At 53.1% G+C, this 18,663-nt stretch overlaps 6 protein-coding genes across 6 annotated transcripts; 3 read left to right on the top strand and 3 right to left on the bottom strand.

Moving 5' to 3' along the window:
- The first annotated feature begins 54 nt into the window (after window positions 1–54).
- Window positions 55–2,923, top strand: VE01_00866 (uncharacterized protein). Its single transcript, XM_018270394.2, has 2 exons — window positions 55–401; window positions 456–2,923. Exons 1-2 carry the CDS (start codon window positions 378–380, stop codon window positions 2,727–2,729), a joined length of 2,298 nt encoding a protein of 765 aa, XP_018134656.1. The 5' UTR covers window positions 55–377; the 3' UTR covers window positions 2,730–2,923.
- FRS1 (phenylalanine--tRNA ligase subunit beta) lies at window positions 2,749–5,032 on the bottom strand. Its single transcript, XM_018270395.2, has 3 exons — window positions 4,868–5,032; window positions 3,086–4,810; window positions 2,749–3,032 (listed from the first exon to the last, which is right to left on the bottom strand). Exons 1-3 carry the CDS (start codon window positions 4,918–4,920, stop codon window positions 2,987–2,989), a joined length of 1,824 nt encoding a protein of 607 aa, XP_018134655.1. The 5' UTR covers window positions 4,921–5,032; the 3' UTR covers window positions 2,749–2,986.
- Window positions 5,033–5,148: 116 nt separating this feature from the next.
- VE01_00868 (uncharacterized protein) lies at window positions 5,149–8,093 on the top strand. Its single transcript, XM_018270396.2, has 7 exons — window positions 5,149–5,250; window positions 5,429–5,708; window positions 5,782–5,887; window positions 5,944–6,095; window positions 6,151–6,642; window positions 6,700–7,398; window positions 7,449–8,093. Exons 2-7 carry the CDS (start codon window positions 5,643–5,645, stop codon window positions 7,788–7,790), a joined length of 1,857 nt encoding a protein of 618 aa, XP_018134650.1. The 5' UTR covers window positions 5,149–5,250; window positions 5,429–5,642; the 3' UTR covers window positions 7,791–8,093.
- A 377-nt stretch (window positions 8,094–8,470) lies between these two features.
- On the top strand, window positions 8,471–9,965 carry VE01_00869 (uncharacterized protein). The gene is made up of 3 exons (XM_018270397.2): window positions 8,471–8,600; window positions 8,713–9,537; window positions 9,605–9,965. Exons 1-2 carry the CDS (start codon window positions 8,536–8,538, stop codon window positions 9,419–9,421), a joined length of 774 nt encoding a protein of 257 aa, XP_018134649.1. The 5' UTR covers window positions 8,471–8,535; the 3' UTR covers window positions 9,422–9,537; window positions 9,605–9,965.
- A 174-nt stretch (window positions 9,966–10,139) lies between these two features.
- VE01_00870 (uncharacterized protein) lies at window positions 10,140–13,907 on the bottom strand (the record flags this gene model as incomplete). The annotated part of the gene is made up of 4 exons (XM_018270398.2): window positions 13,109–13,907; window positions 12,243–13,029; window positions 11,572–12,189; window positions 10,140–11,520 (listed from the first exon to the last, which is right to left on the bottom strand). Exons 1-4 carry the CDS (start codon window positions 13,386–13,388, stop codon window positions 10,140–10,142), a joined length of 3,066 nt encoding a protein of 1,021 aa, XP_018134844.1. The 5' UTR covers window positions 13,389–13,907.
- Window positions 13,908–16,123: 2,216 nt separating this feature from the next.
- VE01_00871 (uncharacterized protein) lies at window positions 16,124–16,853 on the bottom strand (the record flags this gene model as incomplete). The annotated part of the gene is made up of 2 exons (XM_018270399.1): window positions 16,124–16,476; window positions 16,643–16,853. 2 exons carry the CDS (start codon window positions 16,851–16,853, stop codon window positions 16,124–16,126), a joined length of 564 nt encoding a protein of 187 aa, XP_018134845.1.
- Window positions 16,854–18,663: the final 1,810 nt, after the last annotated feature.

Raw genomic sequence — 18,663 nt, forward strand, 5'->3', positions numbered from 1 at the left:
TGATAAGCCTCATTGTTGACCAAAAACACGCTAAGATAAGAATACACTAGCGCGGGCGAGCCTTGTGGTAACCTCGCCGGATACAAGGACGATGGGGGGCAGGAGCAATGGTCGCTGACTGAGGGGCATATCAAAATACAACAACCCAACTCGGGCTCTTCCTGTTCTCCCTCCTGAACACTATTCTTTCGTTGGGCCTCAATCTCGAGGACTCTGTATCAATACTTTTTATTACTTTCGCTCTGTTAATACAAGCTTGCCAAGCAAGTGTTATGTCTTCTTGATTCCAAGGCGACGACAATCCTTCAGGCCCAACTGCGCAACAGTTCTCAGATCCGGCCCCTTTCCTCCGATCAACAATAGCAATCATTTCTATCATGGAGAAAATTAAAATCCCCAAGGTTAGTACTCTGTCAGAGCCGTAATACGACTTTGAGACTAAATTTGAACTACAGGTTGAGGGGGTTCAGGCGCTCAGCAACGGCGGGCAGCAATTCAAAGGCACACTTCATTTGACGAACCACCACCTCATATACTCTTGCAAACGGATAAATCTGAAAGAGGGGAACCCTCTGGCACAAAAGACGAGCGAGTTTTGGATTACATATCACATTATTTCACGCTGCACCTTCCGTCCAACCGCTCCCGGCTCCGCCATTCCCTCCAACATTCGCATACGGGGCCGAGACTTTAGTTCCATTACTTTCAACTTCAATGATCCCGCCCAGGCTAAGGACGTCTTTGAAACCATTAAAGGTTTGACTTGTCGCCTAAAGAGGATCAACAAACTTTATGCCTACCGTTACAAGGGCAACCCAAGAGAAGACCCGATCAAGGGGTGGGAGATATATGATGCGAGGGCGGAGTGGAAGAGACAAGGGATCAGCGAGAAAGGCATCGATCGGGGTTGGAGGATCTCGACCATAAATTCAGACTATGTGTTTTCACCGACATACCCGGCTTTACTTGTGGTGCCTACCAGCATATCAGACAATGTTCTCAACTACGCTGCGAAATTCCGCTCAAAAGCACGCATACCAGCCTTAACATACCTACACCCAGTTAATAACTGCTCCATTACACGGAGCGCACAGCCAGGCGTTGGCATTCGCTCAGCCCGAAGCGTTCAGGATGAGAGGCTTGTTGGCGCCTGTTTTTCAGCCTCTGATAACCTTTCAGCTGGCTCGACACCGGAGAACCGGTCTAGCCCAACTGCGAGCCAACTCGACATTGTTGAAATAACCCCCGAAGATGCCAACATGGCTGAGACAGATATAGAGAAGTTGGAAGACATGATGATTGCTACCGCAGACGACGACGGAGATCAGCCGCGTATCTACGGCGCGCAGCGCCGCAACCTCATTGTTGACGCACGTCCGACAGTGAATGCTTTAGCCCAGCATGCCGCAGGGTTTGGCTCTGAAAATATGGACAATTATAAGTTTGCGGCGAAGGCGTATCTTGGAATTGACAACATCCACGTTATGCGGAATTCGTTACGGAAAGTTGTAGAAGCTCTTAAAGATGGCGACCTGACACCATTGCCACCGAATCGCGAGCTCCTTGCGAAGAGTAACTGGCTCAAGCACATTGCCAACATATTGGACGGCTCTGCACTCATTGCTAGACAGGTCGGCATCCACCACTCACACGTCTTGATTCACTGTTCCGATGGATGGGATAGAACCAGCCAACTTAGCGCCTTGTCGCAAATAATGCTGGATCCATACTATCGCACTTTAGATGGTTTTATAGTATTGATAGAGAAGGACTGGCTGGCGTTTGGTCATATGTTTCAACATAGAAATGGATATCTCAACTCCGAGAAGTGGTTTACGACCGAATACGATGGTCTTGCAGGCTCTTCTGTCCAACCAGGATTGAATGAAACGCCTCGGAATGAGACAATTGAGAATGCCCTGGCGAAAACCAAGAGGTTTTTCACGAAGAGAACCCCCACCGATGAGGTTGATTCGGATGGTGAGCCAATATATGAAGAGACGCCTGGTTTGTTCCGTGCGCCCGCGAAAGGTACCCCTGAGGAAGAGGAGGCAACTAAAGAGAACGAAACGAGTCCTGTATTTCATCAGTTTCTTGATGCAGTGTACCAACTTTTAAGGCAACATCCGAAGCGCTTTGAGTTCAACCAGCACTTCCTGAGACGTCTCCTCTACCATACATACTCTTGCCAGTACGGTACATTTTTGCACAACAATGAAAAGGCCCGCCTGGATGCGCAAGTCTCTAAACTGACCAGAAGTGTATGGGACTACATCCTAGCGGACCGTGCCAAATTTTTAAATCCTGATTGGGACGGCGGCGTGCTGGACGACCATGTCAGGGGTAAAGAGCGTTTGTTATTTCCTCGTCTTGAGGAGGTGAAATGGTGGTTCGAGCTTTTTGGTAAAACAGACGAAGAGATGAATGGGCCAAGCATCCCCCCTGTAGAGCAATTTCACCAGAAATCTACATCTCGAGACGCCAGTACGGGAGTCTTGACCGAGGTTGAGACGGCGAATTCAGACGTGGTTAGTGGCGATCTGAAACCGGACACTGCCGTTAATTCGAGTCCGAGGCAGCTCAATAGCGGCAACGCAGTTGGACTTTCCGGCCTTCGAAGCTCGTTATCAAACCTAAGCATTGGGGGTATAGCGCAATCACAAGGTGGATTAGGATCGAGAATCCCTGCTTCACGGAACCAAGAGGAATCGGATGTTGAGATGCAATGAAATAACGGTATTGATAATTGGGCACATATGAAAACTGGGTTAGACGTAGATAGTCTGGACAGCGATTAAGGAGTTACGCAGCGAATTGGGTTTTAAAAACGCGTTGTAAGACGACATGTCAGTTAGTCAAAGCGTTGATCATGCACATTATCATAACTTCAGGTCTAGCTTGCTATGAGTGATACTACATGCGATGCTTTTGGAGCTTGAGAGCTCTGATCCATATATCTCCGTGTGCACATTATTTTTCGTTTTGATCATAAGAACACCTCCAAGTTGATCTCTAGCGTGCTAACCGGATATCTGAAAAATAGTTAGTGGCAAATTGGGACTGAAAGGCGTCTTTAGAAACTTACCTCAGCTCGAACTTCTCAAGCACGGTAGGATGCAGGATTCCGAACTCTCCAACCCTCGCCTCCTTCCCATCTATCCGGAGCCAGATGGCGGCTGCGTGGCCAGCGAAGAAGGTCTCCTCGTTGATCTCCTCGATCCAATATCCGTTCTGCTTTGTCGGGTTCTCAGAAACATTGTAATCCAAGCTCTTGCTCGTCACATCCGCTGCAATCAGGAAATCCTGCTTCAGCATCAACAGAACGCGATCAAGCAGACCGTGGACCATCTCGAAGCCGCTGGTCTTTCCGTACCACGCAGCAGCAAAGTGACGCTCGTTGCGGGCCTTGCGCTCGAGAGTCTCATCCTTGAAAGCCACATCTGAGACCTCGAAGACCTTGATCGGCAGACTGTGCTTCTTGTTCTCGCGGATGGTCTTCAGGAGACCGGGGAGGAGCGAGGTGCGCACGATTTGGTACTCTGCGGTCTTGGGGTTGGCGAGCGTGATGGCCGTGTTGTTGTCCTTGCGGTTGAGCCAGCTGAAGTTCTCGTCGCGAGCGCACAGGATCAGTGGCATGACTTCGGTCCAGCCGGCCATGGCGGACTCGAGACGGACGATGTCGCCGAGCTTGTTGATGGGCAGGGGTTTGGCGATGGTGGCGGACTTGTTGGGGTTGCTCCTTGGGAGTCTGTTGAAGCCGTAGGCGACGGCAACATCTTCCATGATATCGCATTGGTGCAGGACGTCAGCACGGGTTTGCGGGATGGAGACGTCGAGGATGTTCTTGTCGGTCGAGGAAGGGGTGGCCTTGTAGCACATCTTGGTGAGGAGCTCACAGAGGCGTTCAGGGGTTTCTGAGAGACCACAGCAGTTGTTGATATAGTCGACCTCTGCTTCAAAGCGGCGGTAGGTAAGATCTGGGGTGATCCTGGTCTCACCATTGTGCTCTGAAATAACCTTGACTGGCTCGATTGTGAAAGGCTCCGCACAGTACTGCGAGAACATCGAGACCACAATGTTGTTTACAATCTCGACCTTGGTCTTGTCTGTTGCTGTGCACTCGATGAAGACATTCCTCGATTTCAGTGTGATTTTGGAGTGCTCTCCGTTGATGATGGGAGGTAACGAGCAGACGGTCCTCTTCGAGTCGTAGACAACAGGGTATACTGGCTTGTCACGGATGATGTGGAGGAACTTGCCAAGGTGCTTGTCAGTCTCGTAGAACTGCATAAGCTCCTCGCCGTTCAGCTTCTTGGTTTGGTTCAGAGGGATGAAGCTGATATCCTTTGGTGGCAGCGCCTCGTATGTGAAGGGTCCCTGGAGCGTATCGAGATCGTGAGTGCCGATGGATGCCAGAGTCCGGTTACGGGCCAAGTTGGCATGCAGCTTATCTTGAAGTGCAATGAAAGAGTCGTAGCTTGCTTGTGTGAAGGTGACATTCCTCAAGATGGCTGCTGAGACATATGGGCGCACTTCTGCGGTCTCCTTCGACACTGTGAGGGTTTGTAACTCTCCGCTCGCCGGAGTCACCAGCTTGTAGTTTGGCAATGGGAATTTCCCGAGGAAGATCTGCAGCATGAGGGCAATCCCCTCGAAACACAGCATATCATAGCGATTTGCGGGGATCTCGATTTTAAGTTGTGGTGCCTCCTCCTTGCCGTTAACGATCGGCCGTGGGCTATTCGAGGTATCCTCGTCAAGTTCGATTCCAAACTCGAAGCATAACTCTTCGAATTCATCGGTGGTGTATCTATGAGAGTAGTAGTTAGTAAAGTTTTTCTTGGGTTATCCCACAAGGACCCCTCACTCTCGGCCAAGAGCCTTGAACAACTCCGCTTTGTCAACGCTGATGGTAGGCATTTTTGCAGAAAGTGATCAGCCTATATGTTCGAATGTAAAGTGGCAAGATCGAATTTATATCCAGGAGCGCACAGAATTGTTGGCGCACCTGTGGTTATCTCCGGCGCGTTCTGGCTCTTTTTATCATGCGCTGAGTCAATGTCGAACTCTGAACGTCGTCAAAATTAAGTGGTCCGTGCACACCAACTTCCACCTTTAATTCGCATGCTAAGACACAACAAGGTACACCGGATATTTGACTTCAATATACAGCCCAAACATACCAACGAGAAACGACAACCCTGTGCATAGTCGAATATAACATCTCAACAATTGGGCGAAGCTGTACAGGTTCGTGTTACCCCTCTGCCCGCCCACCACCAGCTTTGTGTGTAGGGCTCGCTGGCCTGATATGGGGGCGGCTACAACCCCAACCCACCGTCATCATTACATTCCAAGACCCCGCCTCTATCTACACTGAACCTCATGGCCATATGACAATACCTTGCACATAAGCTGACGCGTGTAGACTCTTCCTTTACAGTTATCTTGTCCCATATAGCCACGAAGATAGCAACATTGTCTGCTATCACCCCACTTTCAGAGAGCAGCCGCCTCCGACACGCGATCAGGACAGACCCTCTCACCACCGCACTCGAAGCCAAAGCGGATTTAATAGCTGCCTCGAGCTCAACTAGCGGTGTCTTCAACTTGGCACGTTAGATCCCCAATAGCTTCTCAGCATGGCCGAAGGCATAGATAAGACGGAGGAGCTCTACCCAATAGCTGTGCTCATTGACGAGTTGAAGGTATGTTGATATAACATCCTTTTAGAAGCCAGTAGAGCGACAGGCTGGGCAAATGGTTAACACATGCATACAGCACGACGACGTTTTGCTTCGATTGAATGCAATCCATAGACTTTCGACAATCGCTCTCGCGCTTGGCCCAGAACGCACAAGAGACGAGCTGATCCCCTTCTTAGATGGTATGTGCATTACACGGAAATATAATGTCAGAACACCTGCTGATTCTAGGTTATAGAGTCCGTAGAGGATGAGGACGAAGTTCTTACGGCGTTGAGCGCAGAGCTCGGGAACTTCGTGGAGTACGTTGGGGGTCCAGAGTGGGGTCATGTTCTACTTTCACCTCTCGAGAATCTTGCTGCGATCGAAGAACCGCTTGTCCGTGACAAGGTAAGCAATCTTTTGCGACACATTACAAACAACTGTAGCTAATACATGCGCGTAGGCAGTGGAGTCGTTGAATAAGATTTGCGAGGAGTTGTCACCAAACCAGGTCGAGGAGTACTTCATTCCACTTACGATCCGACTTTCCAAGGCCGACTGGTTCACATCAAAAATCTCGGCCACCGGCCTCTATAATGTTCCATACAAGAAGGCTTCGCCCCCGATGCAGGAGCAACTGCGCCAGCAGTTTGGACTCCTTGTCCACGACGAGACGCCGATGGTGAGAAGACAGTCATCAAACAACCTGTCAAAGTTTGTCAAGGAGATGCCTGCAACGATTGTTGTCGAAGAAATGATACCCCTTTTCCAGCACCTCGCGAATGACGACCAGGACAGTGTTAGGTTATTGACGGTAGAGATTTTAATCGCAATTGCGGAAGTTGTGCCAAAAGAGCAGCAGTCGAGCCACGGAGTTCTCTTGACTTCTTTGAGAAGCCTCATCGAAGACAAGAGCTGGAGGGTGCGCTATATGGTTGCGGATAGATTTGAGAAGGTATGATTTTGTCGTAATTTACAGATGTAACCTTGGCGGTTTGCTAACCTCACACAGATCGCGAAAGCAGTAGATGACGAGGTTGTCACAAGGGACCTTGTCCCAGCATTTGTTAAATTGCTGAAGGACAGCGAGGCGGAGGTTAGAACTGCCATTGCAGGACAAATCCCCGGCTTCTGTCTTCTGTTAGACAGGGCCACCCTGCTTAACGATATTATGGCTACGGTCGAGGACCTGGTCTCCGACAGCTCTCAGCACGTCCGTGCTGCTCTTGGCACGCAGATCAGCGGCCTTGCTCCGATACTTGGCAAGCAAGAGACCATCGATCACCTTCTCCCCATGTTCCTCCAAATGCTCAAGGACGAATTCCCCGACGTCCGCCTCCACATCATCTCCAAGCTCGAACTCGTCAACCAGGTTATTGGCATCGACCTCCTGTCGCAATCTCTCCTCCCAGCTATTGTGCAGCTCGCTGAGGATAAGCAATGGCGCGTCAGACTGGCCATCATTGAGTATATCCCACTCCTTGCTAGCCAGCTGGGCGTGAAATTCTTCGATGAACAACTCTCCTCGCTGTGCATGGCCTGGTTGGGTGACACCGTATTTTCTATCCGTGAAGCCGCCACGCACAACCTCAAGAAGCTTACTGAGGTGTTTGGCGTCGAGTGGGCAAATGAGGCCATCATTCCTAAGGTTATGGCTATGGGCGCACACCCCAACTACCTTTACCGCATGACGACTTGCTTTGCTATCTCTGTGAGTTTCATGGCATCTGTCTAGACTATACCAAGCTAACCATGTAATAGACCCTGTCATCCGTTGTCAGCTTGGACGTCATCTCCCAATCCATCCTCCCCATGATGGACAAGCTCGTCGAAGACGAGATCCCCAACATCCGCTTTAACGTCGCAAAGTCCTACGGCCAACTGATCGATGTTCTCAAGCGCCTCCCCAACGAAGGCACCATCTACTCCATCGAGAAGTCCGGCCTGTCCCCTACCCCGTCCCCCAAGGGCCTCGAGACCATCCAAGAGCGCATCCTCCCCAACCTCGAGAAGCTGCAGAAGGACGACGACGTCGACGTCCGCTACTTCGCCACGACGGCCGCGAGCGCCGTGTCCTCGGACGAGATGCAGATTTCGCAATAGATGAGGGAAGGAAGCGGGGTGGACATAAATCTGGGGAAAGCTGCTTGCCGCAGAGCGTTTTTATCGAGATAGCGGTTTGCTGTAGGGAGAGAGGGGGGAAGTCAAATAATGACAATTCGTGACGTGATTTTTCTCCTGGAATGCTTGCATGACAAATGATGTGGACGGCATCTCTTGAGGGAGACAGACAGTTTTATGTTTCCTAGTCGATGATGCTGCGTTCGCTGTTGTTTTTAGACCAGGAGCAGCAATACCAGAACCGTTCTTGTTGCTAGAACTGTAATGAGAGATGCTATAAAACCACCACTAATCCCTAATACTAGTATCACGTGAAATTAATGAGAGACGCTATAGAAACCACTACCTTAATACTGGAATCACGTGACATAAGGCCGTATTGATTTTGCGCACTTCTAGTAGAAGTAGCGCCAATCTGCGCAAGAATAATCGCATCGAGCTTCCAGATACATCACCACACAATTCTTGAATATATTAAGCTTCATTTTCTGAATCGTCGCACTCGTTTGTGATGTATGTCCGTCTGTCCCCCGAAACCGAGCTATACGAAAGTAGTTAGACAGCCCACCTCTCACCGCCTGCTGTATTAGACAATTCTGCCTATCGATTTTCCCCCCTCCACTGATTAACCCACCAAAAACTCTCGATCCGCCAATCTGCCCCTCACTGCCAACCAAGCTCCATACCCTATTCACGACCTCACACCCCCCCAGCACAGCCTCCAAAAATGGCAGACCAGACGCCCGCTACCCCCGCGCCACTCGAGGCCTCTGAGCTGGGAACGAAGGAATAGTACGTCCCCTCTCCCACCCCGCCCCTCTGGCAATCTATCTACGCCTCCCTTCCCCTCCTCCTTCCCCCCTCCACATGAAAATCCCCCAACTCTAACTAACACACGACTCAGCTGGGACGAACTCTACACCCGCGAATCCACCAACCACGCCGCCGACCCCACCGACGAAGGCACAATCTGGTTCGACGACTCCAGCGCCGAAGACAAGCTGGTCGCCCTCCTCCGCTCCTCGTCACTCACCGGTTTCGACCCCGCGACGGCTAGTTTCCTAGATCTGGGGACGGGGAATGGACATTTGCTGTTTAGACTTAGGGATGAGGGGGTCAGGGGGGATGATGATAGCGAGGATGAGGAAGAGGAGGGGGAGGAGGAGGAGGGGAAATTGTTTAAGGGCCGCATGATGGGCACAGATTACAGCGCTACCTCCATCACCTTTGCGCGCGCCGTAGCAACCGAGCGCGGCCTAGTTGACGGCGCAGTAGAGTTTGTAGAATGGGACATCCTCGCCTCGCCATCAGATGCGGTGCTCTCGGGCCCTAACGCGGATGGCTGGGACGTCGTTCTCGACAAGGGGACATTCGACGCGGTTAGCTTGATGGGGGATGCGGAGGCGGGGAAGCGGTATGTGGAGAGGGTGAGGGAGGTGGTGAGGAGGGGGGGGTGGGCGGTGATTACGAGTTGTAATTGGACGGAGGGGGAGGTACGGGGGTGGTTTGAGGGGGAGGGGTTGGAGTGGGGGGGACGGGTGGAGTATAGGAGGTTTAGGTTTGGGGGGGGGGAGGGACAGAGTATTTGTACGTGTTATTTTAGGAGGGTGTGAGCGGGGTGCTGGGTGTGCTGGTTAGAGGAGGGGGAGGGAATTGCATACAGATGGTGTATGTAGCAAGTACGATGGGAAAAGGCGCTTGATAACGCGGTGCTCTGATCGGAGGGAAGGTACGTAGATAGAGTTGAATCGAGAAATCCCATTATTTAAGTTCCTCCTACTAATCCTCAGATACAGTAGGAGCATAGAAAAGGATTCGTTCGGTCTTTTGGCCCACAGGCTACGACATTTCCAAAGAGGCCAACGACTTCAATCACCCGGAAACCAAAGATGGAGGATTTGTAAGAGCTTCCGAGGTGGACCGGAAGCATCGAGCACTCTCCTACTAGAAGCAGGCTGTTACCGTCGGGAGCTGCTGCTGCTGTCGAGAATCGCCGTCGTCACAAATCTTGCTGCTATCGCGAGTTGCTGCCGTCGCTGAGAATTGCTGCTGTCGGGCACGGCCAAACATTTTAATGGGCATTAAGAGCAGCTAATTCATTATCGATAGAAACGATGGATTCAACCTTCACGCACCACGAGTATACATGTATGGTTGGTATATTCATCTTCATATTCATTATAATCCTTACCATCTCATTTACGTTATGTTTTATATAAACCCATACCAAACCATATCCATACACCCAGCCATAAACCCATCTACAACAACCCAACCCAAAAAAAAGCCGCGCCAAAAATCACCCCCCTCCCAATGCAAAACGAAACCCTTCTAAACCCCACCACCACCATACCCCCCACCCCCGCCCCCATTGCCACCACCACTACCACCACCTCCCCACCCCTCCCCTCCATACCCATCATCATACCCGCCCATCCCACCGAAATTCCCCATCCCCCCCATCCCCCCACCCATCCCCAATCCCACCATCCCAACCTGCTGCACCACCCCTTCCCCGGCAGTTCCCCCCATCCCATCGCCCCCAAACCCATTCATCCCCATTCCCATCCCCATACCTCCCATCCCGCCCTCCATCAGAAACCCCGGCAGCGGACCGAAGATCTGGCCCTCCAGATCGCCGTACATCCCTTGCGAGGGGTCGGAGAAGAGCCCGCTGTTGCCAGTCATGCTGGGATCGAGGTACGTCGTCGTTGCTGGCACGTCACCGCCTCCGCTGGTGGTGGAATCATCCATCTCCGTCTCACCGCTACTATCCATCCCCCCCTTACCGGTGTGGTACGTATTCAACATCGGCTGCGCGGGATACGCAAACGGATCACTACTCGGAAACATCACAGCCGACAAATCCGGCAACTCCTCGCCCATACCACCACCCGCCCCAAGGCCGCCGTAATATTGCTGTCCCTGCTGGCCCCCCTGCTGCTGCTGTCCCAGTCCCAACCCACCCATCCCCATCGACGCCATCGACGCAGGCGTATCCGGTGTCGAGGCCCCCGCCGATGTCCCCCCCGACGGCGTGGAAGCGCGCATATCGAACGAAGCGCGAAGATTCGGATCGCTCGTCGAGGGCGCAAAGCGGCGTTGTGGGTTCAATGGAAACTGTGAGGGGGGGGTAGGGAAGGTGCGCGCGCGTTGCGGGGCGGCGAGGTCGGGGGTGCTGGAGGTGGTGGCGGTGGATTTGGTGGTTGTGCTTGTGGTGCTGGGGGTGGCGAGGTGGTGGGAGGGTTGGGGGCGTTTGTTGGATTTGGTTTGGGTGGGGGGGTTGAGGTTTAGGCGTAGACGGAGCTGTTCGAAGAGGACGGTGAGGGATTGGCTGCATCGATCGGCTGCCATGCTTCTCCTCGCCAATGCCTTGAGGGTATCGCGTCCCACGCTGGCATTCTCCATGATTTCCTCGGCTCCTGGCTTCCCTGGGTTCTCCAACACGAAGAAGGCGAGCGAAAGGATCGCGAAGAAGGTCGTGTACATGGTGAACCAGTACGCGCCGATGAGGAAACCGCGTCGCTGCATCTCGGCCGTGATGTGCACGATGTTGCGCGAGACGCTGACGCAAGCCGCGGCGCAGGCGTAGCTGCGCTCGTCGACGGGCTTGCTGCCGTGGGGGGGAGGGCGGGAGGACACGTAGTGGAGGAAGGGGCGGTAAAGCATCATTTGCACGTGTGCGTAGGCCATGCGGAGGAGTTGTTGGACGCTGGGGAGTGTTAGAGAAGAGACTGGTAAACTGGGTGGATGGTATACATACCGAACTACATCCTCGGGGGCGTCGCCGCCGGGTCGAAGCCCCATGGGGAGCTTCTCAAGCCAGGCTTGGAGGTCATATTCGATAGCCTGAATCTTGGCGTGGCTGACGACGTAAGTTGGGCGCTCGGAGCCTGGCATGCATTGGTCCGCGGATTTGAGCGGGTAGACGTCGCGGATCACCTTTGCGAGGATGAACATGAGCTTTGTATGTGCGTTGCTGGCGGCGAAGATAGAGAGTTTTCCCGGCGGCATAGGTAAGATGGCTTCGCGGGTGATGTATTCGTCGTCAACCTCGACGGGCAGTTCTTGATCGACGTCCTCATCATTTAGCATCTTGGGGAACCCTAGAAGTGCGCTCACGTATGTGTCCATCTTGCGGATGATCCAGAAGGCGCGGCGGCGCGTCTCGCGCTCAATCGGGTTGAAGTTGTAGGTGAGATTGCGGTGGAGACCCATACGCAGCGCTGAACGCAAGGCAATCCCGATGTAGGAGTAGCACGTGCTCAGGTTGGCGGAGGACTGGAGGAAGAGGATCATGAAGAGGACGGCTTGCAGCGAGGGCATGTCGCGGCAGTCGGTGATTTCCATCATCTGGCGGGCGGCGGTGAAGTATTTCAGCCTGTTGAGTGTTAGTGATATGTATGCCAGAAGTAGTAGTGTAGACCGGCTCACCCTTGATCAATTCCCTCCTTATACGACACATCTTGCCCCTTATGCGCGCCCGGGTGATCCATAAACATGCTTCCCAAGGCCAATATCGAATACAGCAGCGGCAGAAATCTATTCTCCTCATCCCCAAAGTTTTCCGGCGGCGTATCATAAATACGATCAAACATCTCATAAAACGACGGCGTATGCACGATCCTCAGCAGCGCACACGCGCAATCCAGCGCATTCGAGCACAGATTCAGCGCCACCTCCCTATCCGGCAGATCGAGGGTATTCGGCAACCCCCCTTCAAACGGCGACTCGGCCGTCGACCTCGGCGACTCGAGCTGCGAAAACGTCGACGGTCTCGCCGGCAGCCGTGGCAAGAAAGGCGCCTTCGTATCATTCCCCAGCAGCCCATCGAACTGCTCGCGCATCTGCTGCAGGAACACCGCTCCGGACGACCCGCCGTGGAAATCCCAGTGTCCGCGCTCATCTATCTCCAGCTGCCCCGTCGTCTCGATCATCGAGCTCAGCTGCGCGTCGTCCCCCTCTTCGCCGCCTGGCTCGCTCGTCCCAGGTCGCGAGGTCTCGGACATCGCTCTCTCGGCTCCGAGGTGCGCTTGTCCTGCTGTTCCTGCGCCCTTGCGCGCTGCCGCGACCGCGGCCTCGAAGTTCGGATCGCTGAGATCGATGTTCGGCACGAAAGAGCGCAGGAGCACTTCGGCGCGCTGGAGCCGCGTCTCCAGCGCTTCTATGTATTGTGGTGCCGGGTTACGGCGGCGGTTCGACGGCTGGTCGAATGTGCATTCTGCGGGGTGTTAGCTTAGCTCGCGTGTCTCGTCTCTTCCATCTCCTCTACCCCCTCCCTTGCTTCCGGGGCTACGCACCATAGCTATAAACCGTGCAGTGCGTGCACGGCTGTTTCCCATCACATTTTATCTTCTTCCGTCTGCACTCGTCGCAGGCGCGTGTGACGCGGCGACGTTTTTGGAGCGGCGCGGTGGCGCGGGGCAGGGCGGTCGGGTCGGGCGAGGTTTGGTCGTGTAGCGGGTGCCATTGGGGTGTTGCCGCGGCGTGGTGGTCGTCGTCGTAGTGGTCGGGGGTGGCGGCGCCAGAGCCACCGCGAGAGGACGTCGCGGCCGTGCTGGAGGGGTCGGGGTTGGGCATTGTGGTGTCGCGTGCGGAGGGATCTGCTGTGGCGACGGGCGGTGACAGTCACATCGCTCTGCGGAGCAGGGTGAGGGTGGGTGTGGGTGGTGGTGGTGGTGGCGGTGGGATTATATTGGCGGTGGTGGTGATGGGTTGGAGGAGGATGATGTCACCGATAGTTCGCCGGTGAGGAGGGGTGGTGGGTGTTGGAGGCAATGGCAGGACGGCGAGGGTCGTCGGTGGTGATTATTGAGGAGGAGAGGTGAAAAGGGATTGAGAGTAGAGGAGAGTAGTCAACGTAGGCCACCGAGTAGCGGAGTGAGTAAGCTGGGTGAAGGGAAGGAGGAGGTGCGGAGTGCAGGACTTAGTTAGGTAAGGCGGGCGGCGGGAGGGGGGGGCATCAGGGTTAAGGGTCAGAAAAAGTTGACTTAAGTTGGGAATAATGGATAAGAGTGGTAAGGCTTCTCTCGAAAAAGATTAACAAGATTAACGTTACTCGAGGATAATAAAGAATAGAAGAATACAGTGGGGAAGGGGAGGGGAGAGGGGGGGGAGAATATTGTTCTGGGTGGACAGGGAGTCATAATAGTAGAATAGTATTGGAAGAAATAGTAGGGTTTAGTTCAGGGTGTATAAAGAGGTCGTATTAGTATTTGAGGGTCTGTATAGTCTGTATAGAGAGTAGAGTCATATTATGTATGTATGAACAACCACAACTAAAACCTACAACTAACAAACTACCAACTATAGTTAATCTACCATCATTAGCCATTAGCCATTAGCCTCACAAGTCTAATATAGAGTCTACTATAGATACTCTTCTAATCATTTTACTTAACTTAACTTTACTTAAACAATGGCAATCCCACCTCATCCCTATCCCATCCATCTCAACCCATGCCTTCCCTATCCCCTCATGACATATCCCTCATACATTCATTACCTACTCTAACATTAACTCCTCCACCCCCCCCCCCGGCCTGGTGCATCCCATCCCATCCTCCTACCCCCCCCCCAAGCATCCTAGCATCCCAGCATCCCCTCCGACGCTCAATTCCGCTCTTTCGCCTCATTTAGCCTAGTCCATCCCTAACTACTAGATCACTACTAGATCACTAACTAGACACTAGAAACCACCGCAACTATGCAAAAATATGCACAGCTGCAGGACGCCCTCGGTGCACAGCTGCACAGTTAAATCCGCGCCAATCCCGCTCCGCCGCGCCAAGACACAGAGGCCAGTAGGGTGGGGAGGAAAGAGTAATACTTTGTAAAAAGTATACTGGGAGTGGAGGAGGAGTAGTGGGTTACGGATTATTCATCAAGATGGGAAGACGAGGGTTGGAGGAGTCAGGAAGTCAAGAGGCCAACAAGTCAATAAGGCGGCCGGGGTTTATTAAAGGGCCTGGATGTTCTCGCCTTGAGTGTGAGCTATTTGATGCGAATCATATGACCGATCGCTGTCGTTTTCTGTCGTTTCTGAGTTACTGTTTTTACTACATACTACTCTACCTTCCCAATCCGCCCTGATGCACTACGCCCTTCACACAATCACATCTAGCCCGGCCATCCACCTCTCCCATCTCCACCTCTATTACCATCCTGAACCCCCCCCCGTCTCCCTTCTCCCCTCTACTAACACCGGCACTTCCCACCACCATATCTCAACTCCCACCGCCACATCACCTTCCCTCCCTCCTCCTCCCCCAAATCCAGCATCCCGAACCCCCTTCATCCCGCATCCCATCCATCCCATCCCATCCCACCTCACCCACCGGAAACTCCATGGCGCCTCACCCACCCTTCAACCACACCGCATCCGCCCCCAGCCCACGCGCCGCCACAACACGCGTCATAGGCGGTCCGAGCTCGCATGCACAAAACCACGCCGCTACCTGCTCCGAGCGGCCTTCGGAGTTTGGCCGGCGCATGAGGGTATGGCACATGCCGCCTCCCCCCCTGCCTCTTTCTCCCCGTTCGCGTAACTAAGGGAGAGCAGCGTACTTCTAGGATCTAGGATAGGATGGTATAGGTGGTGGCGAAGAAGGGGAGGAAGCCCCGTGGTAGGGGTTAGTGATATGCTTTACATGACCTAGTCGTGGGCTAGTCGGGGCTGAATGATTAGGATCCCGTCCATCGTTCCTTGGGTGTCTGGATGGTGCGTGATTACTACACACACACACCTACATCCTCGGCGCCACCAGTCATCATGGGCCCCCACCTCTTTCAACACGTAAACGTCTAACACCCATCTTCACCACACCACACACGAGATAGGAACAGGTAACACACCCACACCCACCCAGCCTCGCCCTCGCCTCGACCTTCTCCAACGAGGCTGCTGCATAAACCTGCTCGGCCCGGGTATGCTAGAGTCACAGGACGCACGTAGGTCAGCCCCAGAGGCTCCGGGATCGGAGACGAGGCTGGTGGTGCGGCTCGGGGAGGGAGGAATGTGGATGGAGGGGGTGGATTGGGAAGGGAGGGGGTGGATTGAGAAGGGTTGGATTACATAAGTTGGATTCATTATGGTTGTTGGTCTAGTCTATGCTTTTGGTATATAGATATTACATCTCCTCTCCTTCAATGAGGACTTTCCAACGCTGTGGAACGCGAGGTTCACTCCTGGCTTCACCTCCACGAGGCATCGTCTGCTTCCCTATCACACGGCCTCCTCTCTACCTCTCACTCTCTTCTCCTCACATTCTTCCTCATCTCACATTCTTCCTCACGCGTCCTACGCCTATCCCTCCTCAGTTAACAGCACCATTAATCGGCGCCCTAACACTCTCCCCCTCCTTGAGCGCACACTCCTTCCCCCCTTTCCCCTCCGCACACCCCAACGTAATATTAACCGTAGCAAACAACCCCACCACATCCCACGGCGGCGGGTAGTTCACCGGGTCACTATACGCATGCGCCAGCTGCAGACCGAACTCTCCGAGGCTGGTGTAGCTGTCGAAGAACCACCGGTAGCTCTCTTTCACACCGGCATTCGCTTTGCAGGCCATGTAGGACCCGGGACGGGTGGTGGAGGTGTTGTAGGTCTCGTACCAGGTTTTGGTGCAGGTGGTTGTGGTGTTGAAGTTTGCGTCAGCGAGGTGGACTGGGGGGGTGTTAGTTGGAGGCCATCAAGTTAAGTAAAGTTTCCCCCGGGGGGGGGGGGGGGGGGATGCAATTGCTGATGGTGAAGATGAATTGGATGTGTAATTGCTGATGGGAAAGTGAATTGGCCGCGTAATTGGTGGTTGGAAAGGGGACGGGGGACGCACAAGAGATCTGACGGTTATCATCCGTCCCATTCGAGGTCCTGAGAGTATTGGTACGGATCTCAGTCAAGATCATATCTTTGAACCCGCCGCTCTTGTGGACGGCCACGGCATTAAGGCGAGGTGCCCATATCGGCGGCGTGGCGGGCACGGCGGCTGCGAGAGGTGCCAACGCGGCGGCGGCGAGGAGGGTGGTGGTGGTGGGGAAGTGCATTGTTTTTGTTTATTTTGTAGGTGGAGGGTATTTTCAGTTACTTGTAGTGCGTGTCGTCGTCAACTTCAATGAATGGAAGGGGATAGATTATACAAGTTGAACCAGCGCGTCCAGACACGGATTGTATGTATAGAAGCAAGAAGGAAGTCCAAATAGAACGACAAGACAGGTTTTACTTATACCAACCACACCGTTAATCTACGCGGTTGCACATCCTCCCTCCCTTGCTCAGGGCACCACTCCCCAGCGCAACGTGACAACATCGGCGATCGTCGCGTTGTCCATCTTTGCGCTTTAGAGACAGTGTCTGTAAGGGGCCCGCCCGAGCCAAGACTCACACATATAGGGGGTTGGGTGGTAGGTTGTACCCGTCTTGGGACGAGAATGATTTGAGGGCCTGGAAAGGCGGTTTTATCGTTTCGTGATGAGAGTTTGGGGAACGCAAGAGAAGAGGATACGAGATGGTGGTGGTACGGTGCCTGGATTATATTTGGAGGAGGGCATGGAAGTGGAAGCGTGGGACGGCGGGTGTGGGTGATGGATGGGTGTGTGTGCGTCATTGTGGAGGTGGAGAGATGGGAGATGGGGATGTGCATGATGGCTGTGATGGTGTGGGTTGGGTGGTGGTGCTACTATTATTGAGTATGGCGGCGGATGAGATGGGAGATGGTCAGGGGTTATGCACGTTTATACGTTTATGCTATATAGTGCAAAAGGTAGGGAGGGCTACGGTGGTCGGGTTACACTTTAGTGGACCGAGGTGTTTGTTTTGTTCGTTTTGCTTGGATGGTTAGTATTTGTTATGATAGCTTAGAAAGGGGGTCTGTACTATAAACGCGGTTTGTTTACTTTATTTGGTAGGTGAGGTAAGTTCGTTCACGTCAGGGTCCAAGCCCCTTTTTTCCAGAATATGCACACCGTGTTATTATAGTAGAAGCGCATACACGCAATCAATAAACGTGCAGTAACAATGGAGGATTGCTCATTGTTCATCCTTTAATTGGAGACTTATGCAGTCAGCGACGGCGGACAGGTTTGCCTTGCCTTGCCTTGTTCGGTGCTTACTCTCCTTCTGGCATTCTGGCAGCCTTCTACCCCACTAGGCCAGGTTACTCCACTGGGAGCACTGGAGATTGGTCTATTTTTGGATCGCGGCTACGGCTACTTCTGTAAGGTTACGCCGTGCCTTGTGTTTCTTACTGTGGAGGGAGAGAGAGGGGGAAGGAAGGAGCTGATCAGGCAGAATGGCTAGTAATATCTAGTCTGGTGATATTTAGTTCGGTGAGTAGAGTAGTACTGTCGTATTTCCCTTGGTCTCATACTCAAATTGTAATGGCACAGTGTGAGCTGAAGCCATAGCTTCTTCAGCTGCCCCATACAGCTTCCCGTACAGCACTGTCAGCACGGCAAGCACCCGACGGAGCCACACACACCCACTGTGCGTGCGTGCGCCGCGTCAACACCAAGACCTGCCTCCACAGAGTAGCAAACGCTTGTATTTACGTAGTGGTTTATATATAGACATCTGCACATCACCGTAGGCCAATATATGCATTGCGCCTCGATATGACATCTATCTTCATCTCCATGCGTTCTGGATATCCTGTCTCTCCCTATCGGTCCCGATCTGTCTGTTGCAGCTGTCTCGTCTATCCCCATCTGTCACCGTCTCCGTCTGTCTTGCATGTCTCTTAGATAGAAACAAGCCACAGAACCTCCCATGGACCCCTCTGTTGGACCCTATCTTTATCCCATACCCTTCTGCATTGCAGTATCACATCCCATTACCCACTTCTAGATACTCAGTAGA

The sequence above is a fragment of the Pseudogymnoascus verrucosus genome (genome assembly GCF_001662655.1).
Source record: "Pseudogymnoascus verrucosus strain UAMH 10579 unplaced genomic scaffold scaffold_2, whole genome shotgun sequence".
Classification (NCBI taxonomy): domain Eukaryota; kingdom Fungi; phylum Ascomycota; class Leotiomycetes; order Thelebolales; family Thelebolaceae; genus Pseudogymnoascus; species Pseudogymnoascus verrucosus.

What these genes read in the sequence shown, in the direction of transcription:
- VE01_00869 (XM_018270397.2), top strand. Translation starts at nt 8,536, where the DNA reads ATGGCAGACCAGACGCCCGCTACCCCCGCGCCACTCGAGGCCTCTGAG. An exon ending in GAGCTGGGAACGAAGGAATA is followed by an intron (nt 8,601 to 8,712) that starts GTACGTCCCCTC and finishes CACACGACTCAG; the next exon opens with CTGGGACGAACTCTACACCC.
- VE01_00866 (XM_018270394.2), top strand. Translation starts at nt 378, where the DNA reads ATGGAGAAAATTAAAATCCCCAAG. An exon ending in AGAAAATTAAAATCCCCAAG is followed by an intron (nt 402 to 455) that starts GTTAGTACTCTG and finishes TTTGAACTACAG; the next exon opens with GTTGAGGGGGTTCAGGCGCT.
- VE01_00868 (XM_018270396.2), top strand. Translation starts at nt 5,643, where the DNA reads ATGGCCGAAGGCATAGATAAGACGGAGGAGCTCTACCCAATAGCTGTG. An exon ending in AACCGCTTGTCCGTGACAAG is followed by an intron (nt 6,096 to 6,150) that starts GTAAGCAATCTT and finishes ACATGCGCGTAG; the next exon opens with GCAGTGGAGTCGTTGAATAA. An exon ending in TTGCGGATAGATTTGAGAAG is followed by an intron (nt 6,643 to 6,699) that starts GTATGATTTTGT and finishes AACCTCACACAG; the next exon opens with ATCGCGAAAGCAGTAGATGA.
- FRS1 (XM_018270395.2), bottom strand. Translation starts at nt 4,920, where the DNA reads ATGCCTACCATCAGCGTTGACAAAGCGGAGTTGTTCAAGGCTCTTGGC. An exon ending in TTCAAGGCTCTTGGCCGAGA is followed by an intron (nt 4,811 to 4,867) that starts GTGAGGGGTCCT and finishes CTACTCTCATAG; the next exon opens with ATACACCACCGATGAATTCG. An exon ending in CTTGAGAAGTTCGAGCTGAG is followed by an intron (nt 3,033 to 3,085) that starts GTAAGTTTCTAA and finishes ACTATTTTTCAG; the next exon opens with ATATCCGGTTAGCACGCTAG.